The following is a 15901-nucleotide window of genomic DNA, read 5'->3' as shown; positions in this document are numbered from 1 at the left end:
GTGCCCAGGGCTGTCCTTGTGAGCAGGGTCCCTGTGCCCTAGAGGCTGTGTGCTGGGGCAGGGAATCTGCTGCTGCCAGGGTCAGCCCTCAGCCTGGCTTGTGGACTTTCCACAGGGATAGAGAAGGACCTGTGGATTGAAGGAGTTACCCAGGGAAGAGCAGCATAAGTTCCTTCTGCAGTAAGACAGTGCTGCCTGGGTCAGCTTTGCTCCCAGCTCCAGCTGATCCTTGAGACATTCCAAAGGGACTTTGATGAACAACATCAAGGAAGCATTTTCCTTCCAGGCAGAGTCTTTGCTTTGACTTTTCCTCTCCTTGGGCTGTGCTGACTGTGGGAGATGAGAACTTATTTCTCCCCTCTAGAATGTCCACATCAGAGGATTTCCTGAGCCCTGCACACACAGAGGTTCCCCGGGCAGTGCCCTGATGCCAGGAGGGGTCTGCAGAGCAGAGCTGAGCGCAGCGCAGGTTGGATGGGGTCTGTGAGGACAGAGCAGGAGGTGACATGGGCAAAGAGAAGCAGCTGCAGGGACAGCTCCAGGCAGCAGATACATTGGCAGGGAGAGAGAATGAATGAGCTGTTCCCAGAAAAGCCCTGGCAGTCGGGATTTGGGACCTCCCTGATATCCCACACAGTGCAGACAGTGATGTTCAAAAGGGAACACCAGGTTGTGATCAGAGAGCGTCCAGCACAGGGCAGCTGAGACCAGGGCTGATGGACAGAGCAGCTCTCCCCACTCTGCACTCAGGGGAAGGTTTCACTGGCACTGCAGCAGCAATGTCAGGGAGTTCTGACAGGAGAAACACTCCTCAGGTACAGGCAGGAGAAGACCAAAGCACAAAGCAAAGACTCAATCTCAGGGTGTTCCCTAAGAGTATCAAGAATTTTTCCTCAAAGAAAATTTCCCTTAAATCTCACTGCCTCTACCTCCTAGGACAGGTCCCCACTCTTGATGGCCGCAGATGTCCAACAGCAGCTCCATCAGCCAATTCCTCCTCCTGCCCTTTGCAGACACACGGGAGCTGCAGCTCCTGCACTTCTGGCTCTTCCTGGGCATCTACCTGGCTGCTCTCCTGGGCAATGGCCTCGTCATCATCACCATAGCTTGTGACCACCACCTCCACACCCCCATGTACTTCTTCCTCCTCAACCTCTCTCTTGCTGACCTTGGCTGCATCTCCACCACTGTTCCCAAATCCATGGCCAATTCCTTGTGGGACACCAGGGCCATTTCCTACACAGGATGTCTGGCTCAACTCTTTTTCTTTCTATTTTTGATCTCAACAGAGTTCTGTCTTCTCACTGTCATGGCCTATGACCGCTATGTTGCCATCTGCCACCCCCTGCACTACGGGACCCTCCTGGGCAGCAGAGCTTGTGTCCACATGGCAGCAGCTGCCTGGGGCAGTGGGTTTCTCTATTCCATGTTGCACACAATCAATACATTTTCACTTCCCCTCTGCCATGGCAATGCTGTTGACCAGTTCTTCTGTGAAATCCCCCAGTTCCTCAAGCTCTGCTGCTCAGATGCCTACCTCAGGGAAACTGCACTCGTTGTGGTCAGTGTCTGTTTATTTTTTTGCTGTTTTGTGTTCATTGTGGTGTCCTATGTGCAGATCTTCAGGGCTGTGCTGAGGATCCCCTCGCAGCAGGGACGGCACAAAGCCTTTTCCACCTGCCTCCCTCACTTGGCTGTGATCTCCCTGTTTCTAACTACTGGTGTGTTTGCCAACCTGAAGCCTTCCTTCCTCTTCTCCTTCTTTCTTGACCTGATATTGTCATTTCTTTACTCAGTCTTTCCACCAGCAGTGAACCCCCTCATCTACAGCATGAGGAACCAGGAGCTCAAGGATGCCTTGTGGAAACTGATGACTGGATGTTCTAAACAGCAATGAACTGCTCATTTCAACACTAGTTTGTTTCTTTCACCTCCCACATCATGCAGGTGTTTCCACCTCTCTTGATGATGTGGCCATGCCTAAGGACAGATTTTCAGCAGACTAGATGGACGTATCCTCACTGAATTCCACCTCAGATTGCTCTTTGGTCATTCAGATGCTGCTCAGTCTCCAGTTACTGCTTTGAGACTCTGAGAGTTGGAAAACGTCCCATCTTTCAGAAGTCTAATGAACTGCTCTGTCAGGAGGTCAGTGTGTTGATAAGTGACCTTTCTATGTATCTGATTAAATCTGTTCTGGGAGAGAATCTCCTCTGAAAGCTGACCCCCTTCACACGCTGCTTGGCCGTAGCAGCAGCTGAGGAGAGAGATTTCATGGGTATTAAACTGTGTCATGTGTAACTGCTGTTTGTTGTCAGAGAAATCTGTCTGTGCCTGTGAGCACAGATGATGCCAGGAAAAGTGTTGGGAGTCCCAGGAGGCCAGTGAGGGAACTGCTGGGCTTGGGGAAGAGCAAGGTTCTCCATGCAGGTTTGGGTCTAAGGAGACTGCTTTTCCTGCCTGTCCAGATCTCTTTAGGAGACCTCTGGACCAGCCCCCATTGCAGCATGCTGCTGAACTTTCTTCCATGATCTGAGATGTGACAGAAACATTTTTTTCCTATGAAAAAATCCGCCTTTGTGAAACTCCTTTGAATTTTCATCACTCAAATAAAACCTCTCCAAGTAGTTATACAGGTCTTATTTATTTTAGTTAAAATGAGTTAAAGAGCCATGCTTGTAAGGGCTTCCTGATTGTTAATGAGCCCCATGGTGTCTTTTCTTCCGAGTCCACAGACCTCAAGGTACAAAGAGCAAGAAACCTCTCAAGAAGTTCAAGTCAGGAGTAATGCCCAAAGTACCTTGAAGCACTAACAGGCTCCACTGGGAGCCACTCCTGACAAAGCCTCCCCATGGGCTCGTTAGAGCAGAGAACTGGAGTCCATGAGGACAAACCCAGGCACAGCACAGGCAGCTCTGATGCTGAGGACACCCTGGCTTGTTCTGATGAAGCAGAAATGCCAAGTGCTGAGCCCCAGCCCCTGGGCGGGGAGATCCTGACCCTCACCTGTGTCTCAGGGCTCTTCCTTGGGATGTGGGGAGTGTGACACCAAGGGAAGGGACAGGGATGTGACACATGGTTGCCTCCCCTGGGGTGGGTGCAAGGGGAAAACAATGCTCTGTGGCCATGAGGACAATGTGTCTCCTCTGAAGCCTCTGTGGCAGGGCCATCAGCCACAGCTAAAGGGGCAAAGACCTTGTTACTATCAGGCCCTTTCAGCCTGGCTGGCACCCTTGGCCATCTGCACCACAGCCCATCCCACACTGTCCGACACCTGTGCCTGTTTCCCTGTAGGCTGCAAGCACCCAGAACCCTTCCCAACCTTGATCTCACCCCATGATGTCCCTGCCTGTTCTGCTGTCTCTCCCTCCCCACCAGCTGTTCCCACAAGCACAAACCCACCAGCTCATCCACACTTCCTCTGAGTGACTTTTCAATCACAGCACTGCCCTCAGAGTGACATTTCTTTATCCTCACGTCCACTCTGACCTTCAAAGCTGCAGTTTCAGTGGATTTGATACCCTATGTGCTTTCCACATACCACAGACAGGGCTTCCCTTAGCCTCCCCTTCTCCGACCTAAAGAAGCAATGGTCACTCAACCTCTCCACACAGGACCCCTAATTGTAACTTGGCAGACTTTTACTGCCCACACGAGTGCTCCTCCCCATTTCTCCAGACTGGGGAGCCCCACACTGGGACTGACTGCTCCAGAAGTGGCCTCACCAGTGCTGCATCCAGATGGACAAGAAGGGCCCTTTTCTGTGTGGCCACCCTCCTCCCAGTGCAGCCCAATGTGCTCATGGCCAGATCCCTGTTCAGCACCTCTGACTGCTATGGCAGCCCCTGCAATGCCCAAATTCTTCTCCTTGCAGCCAGTTCTCCACCCGTCATGTCTGAGCTGCCTTGATGTGTGGGTGTTGTGCTGGAACCTTTTCTCATGGTTTCACCCCAGCCCAGAACTGAGCACCACGCAGCTGCTCTATCTCTAAGAGGGGGTGTGTGAGGGGGGATTGAGGGTGGGGAGAAGGGAGAGAAAAGGAAACCAAAAAGCCCTAAACCTTGTGGGCTGGAATAAGGACAGTTTACTGGGACAGCAGAGAGAGAAACAACAACAGGACTTCGTAGCAAAATACACACAGCTGGTGATGCACAATGCAGTTTGTCACTGAACCCCACAGCTCTGGCCGCACAGCTCACAGCCATCCTGAAAGCACGTGTGTCCTGGAGCTGAGTTCTCCTGCCCCCACCACACTCCTTTTATGGTGTGATCTTGCCGCGACAGAGAGAGACGGGACACAGCTTGATACAGCCAGAGTCGGTTCATTGCACAGAACCATTCCTGTTTATGTGCTCTGCAGATGGCTGCTTTCTGTCAAACACACCCTGTTCCTGGGCTACAGCTGATTGGTCAACGTTTTGCTGTCACAGCAGCATCTCTATCTTATCACGCTAATAGAACTTCTAAACCCTCCTCAGACAGCAGATAGACCTTAACAATAGGGGACACTCTTTCCTGGAGCCTGTCCCAGCAGGGGGCCGGCAACGATGCTGCCACCTTGTTTAGTTTCCATCTCCATCCTGTAATCTGTTAACCTGGCAGTGCTTGAGCCTTTGTTTCTCAAGATGCAGGCCACACCTCACAATCCTCTTTCACAATCCCTTTACCTCACAATCCCTGTACCTAACAATCCCCTTACCTCACAATCCGCTTACCTCACATTATTCTTACCTCACAAACCCCTTATCTCACAATCCCTTTACCTCACAATCCCCTTACCTAAAAGCCTTTACCTGACAATCCCCTTACTTCACAATCCCCTTATCTCACAATACCCTTACCTAAAAACCCTTTACCTCACAATCCCTTTACCTCAAAAACTCTTTACCTCACAATCCCCTTACCTCACAAACCTTGTACCTCACAATCCCCTTACCTCACAATCCCTTTACCTCACAATCCGATAACCTCACAATCCTCTTACCTCACAAACTCCTTATCTCACAATCCCCTTATCTCACAATCCCCTTACCTCACTATCCCCTTACCTCACAATCCCCTATCCTCCCTATCCCTGTACGTCACAATCCCCTTTCCTCACAAACCCATTGCTCACAATCCCTCTACCTCACAATCCCCTTGCCTCACAATCTCTTTACCGCACAATCTTGTTGCCTTTGTTAGGTGCGGCGACCTGATTCAGGAACGGCAACGGCGCCACACTCTGGCAGCACGGGCCATCAGCTCACAGACACCAATGTGGTGGACGGCACATGGCATTTATTAGCCAGAGGCACTGTGATAGATGAGCCTTTGTTCAGTAAACCACATGTACCTTGAAACAGGTTGTAACGCTCTGATTTTGTAAGAATGATTGTGTAACGTATATTGTTAGTTGCTAACGAAGCATAGAACTGAGTTATAGGTAACTTAGAAGTGGAAACCATAGAAATTAAGTAGCCAATGAATGAGCTTGCTGTTAAAGGTGACCAAATATGGGAGAGGGGTCAACTAAGGGACAAGTGAGGAAGAGGAGCAACTTCATCCCATCGACCACTAGAAGGTAGAAGACGACCCCCTAACAACAACTGGCGCATGTGCAGAAGAAGCCTCAGTGAAACAATCGGGACCCGGAACTAAAGGACTATAAAAACCTGAATTCGGAAAGGGACGGTGCGTGCCGTTGGTAGAGCTGAGACTCTCTGGCCGCCCAGCGCTGTTTGCTTAATTGCCGCCTGCCAAATTAATAAAATTAAGTTTGTAACTGAATTAACTGGTTTCCGACTGGTGACTGGGAAACCCACGATAACAATTTGGTGCCGTGACTCGGATGGAGAACAACCGGACGTGAGCCTCTGAGCAGGGAGGCGCCCCGCTGTCTCAGCGGCCCTGCCAGAGTATCCGCTCGGCTCTCCACCGACGAACCGAAATTCTCGGCAATAAGCAAAGAAAAGCCGGCAAAGCCCCTTAATCTTTGTGCATGAAGCCCCGGACGAAGACACAGGACGCGTGAGTATAGGCCAGTTTACCGTTCGGTTGGGGCCAGGATTCCCGGGGTGGGAGAGGTACGAACCCCGAGAGGTGGGTAAGAGTACAGACCCCAGATGATGGGACAGAGGAAAAGCAGGCCCACTGTCACCATGGGTGGGGGAGATCCTGTGAATCTTTCCCCAGTACCCCCGAGTAGTCCATTGGGACTGATGATTAAGTACTGGGATGCTCACCCTTCTAGGCGGGGTAAGAGTAAAGTAAAGATGATACATTAATGTATGGAAGTCTGGGCAGGACAACCCATAAGGGGTGAATCTGTTCGCTGGCCCAGGTTTGGTTCCTTTGAGGATTGGGTATGTCAAGCTCTAAATTTGAGTGTAAATGAAAAGGAACCCTTTAGTTTAGAAGAAAGTGAATATGCAGCCCGTTGGATAATTTCTGAAACAAGGGCAAATTTATACACTTTAAGTGAAAGAGAACCCCTTACGAGAAGTGGCAGTGGGGGGATGAGAAAATGTTTAAAGAAGACTAGGGGTGTCAAGAACTTTATTTGCTGGGGATAAGGAGTAAGACAGAGCCCCTGGTAAAACTGAAAGTATGTCCCCAGCAGTAAGAAATTGAGTTCCTCGTGGACTCAGGGACGGAAAGATCCACCATCCAAAGTTTACCCCCGGGGATGTAAAATTTCCTCGGAGACAGTACAGGGAATTGGCGCAAAAAGGAAACCCTTTGCAGTACCCGTGGTCAAGGAAATATTATTTGAAAGCAACTCCAAAGTTGGCTTAGAATCATTGTTGCTGGTGCCTGAAGCCGACTATAATTTACTGAGACGAGACTTAATGGTTAAACTAGGAATTTCTTTGGAAATAAATAAAAAAACAATTACGAGTTAAATTACGCTCCCTTAAAGTCGAAGACGAAAAGCAAATTAACCCTGAGGTATGGTATACCCCAGAGACCACGGGAAGATTAAATATTAAACCTTTTGTGATTGTGATTAAGGACCCTGAGGTCCCAGTACAAATTAAACAATGCCCACTACCTGAGGAGGGTAGGAAGGGATTGAAACCAGAAATTAAAAGACTAACAACTTTTACGGGAATATGAGCCGGGCCAAGGAGTAACCCTCGTCCAGTATGTGGACGACTTGTTGTTGGTCGGAGAAGATGAGGAAACAATTAGACGGGAGAGTATTAAACTTTTAAACTTTTTAGGTTTACAGGGTTTAAAGGTGTTTAAACAAAAATTACAGTCTGTAGAAGAAGTAGTAAAGTACCTAGGACACAGACTCAGTAAAGGAACTAAGAAATTGGATCGTGAAAGGGTTAATGGAATACTCTCTATGCCTCTGCCCAGAAATAAATGACAAGTGTAACAATTATTGGGACTTTTTGGGTATTGTAGACAATGGGTTGAGAATTTTAGTGGAAAAGCAAAATTTTTATATGCTAAATTAGCTCACGATGGGTTGCTAAAGTGGACTCCAGAGGATGGAGAAAAATTGGAAACACTTAAGAGGGAATTGACAAATGCCCCCATGCTCAGTTTACCCGACTTGTGGAGACCCTTTTTCTTATTTGTTAATACAGAGGGAGGTGTCGCATACGGGGTATTGGCTCAGGAGTGGGCAGGAAGCAAAAACCTATAGCCTATCAAACTATTAGACCCGATTAGTAGGGGATGGCCCACTTGTCTGCAAATAATAGCAGCCACGGTACTATTGGTGGAGGAAGCTCTCAAAATTACCTTTGGAGGAGAGTTGAAAGTAATCTCCCCACATAACATCAGGGGAGTATTACGACAAAAAAGCGGACAAATGGATATTAATTGTTTCTCCAAAGTTGTCTCTAGAAACTACCTCTCTGCAGAATCCGGCCCAATTTTTATATCTTGAACCATATTCACAGACTCAAAATATGCTTTTGGAATAGCTTATACATTTAGAAGATTTGGGAATAGAGAGGGTTAACAAATTTACAAGGAAAAGACTAATCCATCAAGGCCATAAGGGGCCTTAAGAAAATTGCAGTGGTACGCTTGAGGGGACACCAGAAAGTGTTAACCCCACAAATAAGGGCAAATAATTTAGCTGACCAAGAAGCTAAAAGAGCTGCTTTACTAATTCTGGAGACTAGGGACACAGATATATCGGATAAGAGGCAGAAAGAACTAAATCAACAGGTACCGAAATTTACACCACAGGAGTAAGAAAAACTAATAAAGATGGGAATACAAAAGAATAGTTCAGGAACCTGAGAATTACCTGACAGCAGAGAGGTTTTTCCTAAAACAATGGCCCTCAAAATTTTACAAAGAATACACAGCGGTACACACTGGGGCACTCAAGCCTTAATTGACCAATTTGTAATTAAGTATGTGTGCATTGGTTTATATGGTCTGGCTAAGCAAATTTTAAGGGGATGTACAACGTGTCAAAGGGTCAATAGACAATATCTAAAAAAAACAAAGCAGCTGAATCCTGTAGTTTCACAAAATGTTTTTAACTAGTATTTTTAACAGTACTGCTGCCTACAACTGCTGCCTGGGAGTTTTCCTCCTCCCAGGCACTGTGCCCCTCCCCTGTGCTGGCATCTTGCTGGTGCCAGTGTATCTGCGGGGTGGACTTGGCCAGGGAGATCACAGAGTTACAGCTGCGTGGTGGTGTGCTGACTTAGCATGCAGCTCAGCTGCTTCCCCTGGCTGGTTCACCAAGCAAGCATGGAAGCTGCTTGCACTGGCTGGAGGGAAGCACAAGATGCACATGGAAAAAGCAGGAGGAAGAATCCTGGCCCATAGACCCTTTTCTAATACACAAATTGATTTTACCGATTCGACAACACGAACCACGGCCTGGGTGGAGGTTAAAATATTATTAGAAAAAAAAAAATTAATTACTCCTCGATGTGGGAGTGTTGAAACTGTAGATTTGGAATTGAGTAACAACACCACACACCATGGCACCCACAAAGTTCTGGCAGAGTTGAAACAATGAATGGAGAAATTAAAAAACAATTAACAAAATTAAAATTGGAAACAGGGATGTCCTGGATTAGGTGTTGACCATTGGCTCTATTAAATATCTAAACACAGCTGAGAACTGATGTGGGTGTTTCTCCCTTTGAAATGTTATATGGGATGTCATACGACATGAGTAACCCGGGGAATCATCCGCGATTGGAGGATTCCCTAGTAGAAACTTATATAACACACCTAATGGCAAGAAGAAAGGAGTTAATAAGAAAAGGAATATTGGCACAACGCCCCCCTTGGATATGGCGATACACAAGATACAACCGGGTGACAAAGTCCTGATAAAGACTTGGAAAGAATCTTCTTTAACACCTCAAAGGGAGGGACCTTTTCTTGTCTTACAACAGATACAGCCATTAGGACTGCTGAGTGTGGATGGACACATGCCAGTCAAGTGAAGGGACCTATTTCGGATTCAACATTGCAAGAGCCATCCTGGAAGGTCACCAATTCCCCTGGAAGTCTCAGAATGACCCTAAAGAGATCTTAAACACCGATGCTCTTATACAGATAAGTGATGAAGAAGAAACTTGTAACTCTAAGTGTGTAAAAACTTTACAGTTAAGCGTGGAGTCAAACGTTGTAATTGTTATCCTTTTGTGTGTTTTATTTGTAAAATCTGCCAAGGACGGTGGTGGTCTCATTGTTATGAAGGAACCCCTCCTAGGGGAATTTATGGGAATAATTACACACAAAAATTGAAATTGACACAAGAAATATTTGAGTATAAAATAGCTCAAGGGGAAATTGAAAAATGGTCACCACAGTGGTGGAATATATATAGGTTACCAGATTATTATTGTTTCCACCCAAACGAGCCTGTTCCTCTTTCAATAACTATTGTCCAGGTGTGTTGCCGGAGAGACCTAAGTGGAGTATGGTGCAGCTTCCCAGAGTAAAACTGGGAGAAATTCAAACAAAGGTGCGCTAAGAGAAAAATCTCGGCGCCTCCTGAAGAATACCCCTGCTGCCGGGAAGATGGAACACCCCGTGACTCGAAGCAACCGAGCCGACGGGCGAGGCAGAGGTGTAAAAAACTGTGGAGGACGGAACCCCGAGATCAGAGTAATGCACAAGCCTCGGAGGAGCTGCCCTAGTGCAAATCCCGGCTTAACACTGCCTCAGGAACACACGCACCTAGGAAAAGAAAAAGGGGGGCTAGAGGGCAATAAATGGGATCAAGAAAAACCTTGTAGGAAATCGGAATACCACCACCCATCCTGGCTGATTATTTTAATTATTGTATGTATCTGGGAGCAATTAATTAGACCATGTCAAGGACCCTTGTTAGGTGGGAGGATTCAAAGGTCCTTAAAGTTAATGTTAACGGAAAAATCCCTAAGATCACGATCTGAGGTGGTGTTACAGAACAGGAGAGGTTTAGATCTCCTATTTTTAAAACAAGGGGGACTTTGTGTAGCCTTAGGAGAAGAATGCTGAATTTATGCAGATCATAACGGCATTGTTAGAGATACTGTGGCTAAACTTAGGGAAGGGTTGGAAAAGAGATGACGAGAAAGAGAATCTCAACAAGGCTGGTATGAATCATGGTTTAACTCTTCCCCTGGTTGACTAAAATCTTATACTAAGCCACTGAGAATTACAATGGTTTACTGAACAAAATGGTGATAAAAAGAAAAAGGGGGGATTGTGATAGATGAGCCTTTGTTCAGTAAACCACATGTACCTTGAAACAGGTTGTAACGTTCTGATTTTGTAAGAATGTGTAACGTATATTGTTAGTTGCTAACGAAGCATAGAACTGAGTTATAGGTAACTTAGAAGTGGAAACCATAGAAATTAAGTAGCCAATGAATGAGCTTGCTGTTAAAGGTGACCAAATATGGGAGAGGGGTCAACTAAGGGACAAGTGAGGAAGAGGAGCAACTTCATCCCATCGACCACTAGAAGGTAGAAGACGACCCCCTAACAACAACTGGCGCATGTGCAGAAGAAGCCTCAGTGAAACAATCGGGACCCGGAACTAAAGGACTATAAAAACCTGAATTTGGAGAGGGACGGCGCGTGCCGTTGGTAGAGCTGAGACTCTCCGGCCACCCAGCGCTGTTTGCTTAATTGCCGCCTGCTAAATTAATAAAATTAACTTTGTAACTGAATTAACTGGTTTCCGACTGGTGACTGGGAAACCCACGATAACAATAGCAAAACCAGCTTCTAGAAGGATTTGAATTATCCTTTTTCCTTTCTCAAATACTTCCTCTGCTGTATTGCCCCATACAATGATGTCATCAATATACTGCAGGTGCTCTGGGGCTTCACCCTTTTCCAGTGTAGTCTGAATTAGTCCATGGCAGATGGTGGGGCTGTGTTTCCACTCCTGGGGCAGACGATTCCACGTGTATTGGATGTCCCTCCAAGTGAAAGCAAACTGTGGCCTGCACTCTGGTGCCAGTGGTATTGAGAAGAAAGCATTTGCAATGTCAATTGTGCCATACCACTTGGCTGCCTTTGATTCCAGTTCATACTGCATTTCCAGCATGTCCGGTACAGCAGCACTCATACCTGGAGTGACTTCATTTAGGCCACGATAATCTACTGAGCTGGACCAGCAGCTCCCTGGCAGAAGGTGCCTGTTGTGTGCCCATCAGAACTGGAGCAAGAGGGATTCCCCCTCCCCATTCCAGCCCCAGGGCTGCAAAGGAAGGATGAGGTGCCTGGAGTGAGTCGCCTGACTCCCTTCCTTTCACAGGGGGAAAGAGTCCCCTCCCTGTCCCTGCCTGGGGATCCTGTCTCACATGGAGACAAGGAAAGGTGATTCTGCTGCCCAGCTCTGGTTTCATCAGGACCAAGGACTCTGATGGACACAAGGATTTCTCCCTAGCTGAGGGAGGGAACATCAGAGATGAGATCACAGAGTGATCCCCATGAGGCCTGAGGCACCAGGAGGGAGGCTAGAAGAGCTGGTCTTCTCCTGCTGAGCTGGGCTGGGCTCCTGGGACAGTGGGAGCTCATGGCAACCCATCAGCCCTGACAAGAGACAGCTCTACCCAGGAGCAGCTCCTCTGCCAAGCACACAGGGCTGGGGACACTGCCTGTAGGCACCAAGGAGAGACCTGTGAGGCTGAGAAAGCTGACAGATGCTGAGAGCTCAGTGGAGGAGAAAGGTAAAGAGACTGCTTTGAGCTTCCTGCTCTTGTCACTGGATGGAAGAGGGAGCTGAGCATTTATTGATAACTTTGCAGAAGGCAGTGCAAACTCATTTGTCATTAGGACTTCTCAGAGCATCTCCTGAGACCTGCACACACAGAGATTGCCCTGGGCAGTGCCCTGATGCCAGGAGGGGTCTGCACAGCAGAGCTGAGCACAGGGTGGGTTGGGTGAGGTCTGTGAGTACAGAGCAGGAGGTGACATGGGCAGAGAGAAGCAGCTGCAGGGACAGCTCCAGGCAGCAGAGACGTTGTCAGGGAGGGAGAAGGAGCTGATCCCACAAAGTGATCATGAAGGTGGGTATTTGGTATCTCCCTGACATCCCTCATGGCACAAACACTTTCCCACAGCAACTCCCTGGAATTTGCCACCCAGCACAGATTCTGAGCCCATAGTTCCAGGGTTTCAGGATGAGTCTTCTTGTTGGCAGCATGATCCCCAGTGAGCAGAAACCCCTGGGTGCCTATCTGTCTATCCTTCTCCTTCTAGGCTTGGCTGGAGCATTTCTTGCTGTTCCTCTCCTGACCTTGCTGCATTTGTCCCGCTATAGCGTGGGGGTCTGTGTATGTCTATTTTTGGTAGGGCTGGCGCCGAGCTGACCCTCACTTCAGGACCTCCATCTGTAGGACTAAGGACTTTGCAGGGTCTCCTGCTGGTCTGCAGGCTGCCTTCCACACTGGAACTGCTCTCCAAGGGACTCTTGTGGCCAGAGAGGACCCCATGCAGCAGACATCTCGACCTGTGTGTCCCTGGCTTGGAGCAGGGAGCTGAGATCCTCCTTGGGTAGGAGGAGACCGCCGGAGCGCTTTAGAGCTCTGCCCGGGGAGACTGGATTGGTCAGCTCTAAGCCGGTCCAGTTTCTTCTACAGGGAGCACCAGGGTGTCATCACAGAGCACCCAGCACAGGGCAGCTGAGACCAGGGCTGATGGACAGAGCAGGTCTCCCTACTCTGTACTCAGGGGAAGGTTTCACTGGCACTGCAGCAGAAGAAACACTCCTCAGGTACAGGCAGGAGAAAACCAAAGCTCCAAAGCTCTGCTCTGCCCTTGGGTGAAACTGCAGTGACAGTGCTGAAAAGCTCCTTCCTATCCACAGGGGATTTAGTCTGAGATCACACCATCCTTCTATTTACTGACTACTGCCAGGCAGGACTGAGTTCTCCCGAGCCCACAGCTGACCCTCCTCCCAGCAGTGGCACGCTCAAGCCAGCACAAAGCAGAGATCCCAAAAGGGACCTGCCAAATCTTCCTGACTACAGAGATTCAATCTGAGGGTATTCAATAAGAATTTGAAGAGATTTTCCTCAAGGAAGAGTTCCTGAATTCTCACTCACTGCCTTTTCCTCCTTGGACAGGTCTCCACACTGGATCCCAGCAGATGTCCAACAGCAGCTCCATCAGCCAGTTCCTCCTCCTGGCCTTTGCAGACACACGGGAGATGCAGCTCCTGCACTTCTGCCTCTTCCTCAGCATCTACCTGGCTGCTCTCCTGGGCAATGGCCTCATCATCATCACCATAGCCTGTGACCACCACCTCCACACCCCCATGTACTTCTTCCTCCTCAACCTCTCTCTTACTGACATTGGCTACATCTCCACCACTGTTCCCAAATCCATGGCCAATTCCTTGTGGGACACCAGGGCCATTTCCTACACAGGATGTGTGGCTCAACTCTTCTCCTTTGTATTTTTCATCGCAACAGAGTACTATATTCTCACTGTCATGGCCTATGACCGTTACGTTGCCATCTGCCACCCCCTGCACTATGGGACCCTCCTGGGCAGCAGAGCTTGTGCCCACATGGCAGCAGCTGCCTGGGCCAGTGGGTTTCTCTGTGCTGTGCTGCACACAGCCAGTACATTTTCTCTGACTCTGTGCCATGGCAACGCTGTTGACCAGTTCTTCTGTGAAATCCCCCAGATCCTCAAGCTCTCCTGCTCAGATGCCTACCTCAGGGAAAATGGAGTCATTGTGGTCAGTCTCTGTTTAGATTTTGGTTGTTTTGTGTTCATTGTGGTGTCCTACGTGCAGATCTTCAGGGCTGTGCTGAGGATCCCCTCGCAGCAGGGACGGCACAAAGCCTTTTCCACCTGCCTCCCACACCTGGCTGTGGTCTCCCTCTTTGTTAGTACTGCCGGTTTTTCCTACCTGAAGCCCCCCTCCATCTCCTCCCTAATTCTGGACTTAGTATTGGCATTTCTTTACTGTGTGTTTCCACCAGCAGTGAACCCCCTCATCTACAGCATGAGGAACCAGGAGGTCAAGGATGCCATGTGGAAACTGAGGACTGGATGTTTCTAAGCAGCAACAAACTCCTCATCTTCTGCTGACCATGTAACTCATGTTACGACCAGCCTGTATTCTGTAAGTTTTTTAGGTTTGTTTTTTTTTTCCTTTACTTTTTTCTGTCATGTAATAGAATATTTCATATTCATCCCATTTCTAATGCAGCATCTTCTGGTCTTGTGTGACCTATATGATGTGTAATGATGAGCTGTGCTCTCTGTGCATTGTGTCTGTGTTCAAAGGGCCATGATTTTTCTGTCTTTTTTTCTTTTTTCTTCCCTTACATTTATAAACAATTTACAAGCTTGTCTTCAGCAGCTGAATCATTTGACTCCTTCTCTGGCATGGCAATGCTTCCCCACCATGATAGACTGGGAATTTCCAGGATTGGGACTGATGGCAGTTGAAGAAATACTCTCCTTCCCCTGTACCTGCATTACCTCCAGTGTGTCTCTTTCATCTCCACCATCATTCAGGTGTTTCCACCTCTCCTGATGGCACTGCCATGCCTAAGGACATCTTTTAAGCAGACTAGCTGGATGTATGCACTTTACTTTGATCACAGGATTCCACCTGCACTTCCTCTTTGGTCATTCAAATGCCACTCAGGTCTCTGGTTTCTGCTTTGAGCTCCAGAGAGTTGGAAAATGTCCCATCTTTCAGAAGTCTAATGAACTGTTCTCTCAGAATGTCAGTGTGTTGATAAGTGAGCTTTCTATGTATCTGATTAAAACTATTCTGCGAGAGAATCTCCTCTGAAAGCTGACCCCCTTCACACACTGCTTGGCCATAGCAGGCAGGTATGGAGAGAGATTTCATGGTTATTAAACTGTGTCATGTTGAACTGCTGTTTGTTGTCAGAGAAATCTGTCTGTGCCTTTGAGCACAGATGATGCCAGGAAAAGCGTTGGGAGTCCCAGGAGGCCAGTGAGGGAACTGCTGGGCTTGGAGAAGAGCAAGGTTCACCAGACAGGGTTGGATCTGAAGAGACTGCTTTTCCTGCCTGTCCAGATCTCCTTAGGAGACCGATATCCACAGCTCAAAGCCATCCTGAAACTGAACCATCCCTAAAACTGTGTGTGTCCTAGAGCTGAGTCTTCCTTCCCCCACCAACATGTCTTTATGCTGAACATCATGTAATTGGCATGGAATACCCTCCTTGGCCAGTTTTGGTCACCTGTCCTGGTTGTGTCCCCTCCCAGCTCCCTGGAGGCCACCCACCTTCCAATTAGCAGGGCAGTATGAACAATTAAAATGTCCTTGACTGCTGGGAAACAACCAAACCGTATCTGTGTTATCATCACTGCTCTCATCCGAACTCCCAAACACAGCACCACACCCAACCTGCTGCTATAAAGAAAATTCACTCTATCCTAGCAGGAAGCAGGCCAGCTTGGTAGGCAACAAGTGCAAGACAATGGTGGG

At 48.2% G+C, this 15901-nt stretch overlaps 2 protein-coding genes across 2 annotated transcripts in view; both read left to right on the top strand.

Annotated features, from left to right (window-relative positions):
• Window positions 1-15901, top strand: part of LOC311203103 (scavenger receptor cysteine-rich type 1 protein M130-like) — a gene marked incomplete at both ends in the record, with an annotated part of 255816 nt that overhangs the window by 27716 nt on the left and 212199 nt on the right. The window lies entirely within an intron of this gene.
• On the top strand, window positions 13568-14491 carry LOC311203035 (olfactory receptor 14A16-like; the record flags this gene model as incomplete). The annotated part of the gene is made up of 1 exon (XM_084277673.1): window positions 13568-14491. The coding sequence occupies one exon, from the start codon at window positions 13568-13570 to the stop codon at window positions 14489-14491; it is 924 nt and encodes a 307-aa protein (XP_084133799.1).

This window comes from Gallinula chloropus, assembly GCF_964237585.1.
Source record: "Gallinula chloropus genome assembly, chromosome: 35".
Lineage (NCBI taxonomy): Eukaryota > Metazoa > Chordata > Aves > Gruiformes > Rallidae > Gallinula > Gallinula chloropus.
Note: the sequence above shows the minus strand (reverse complement) of the source record. Positions and strands in the feature narration are given on the sequence as shown.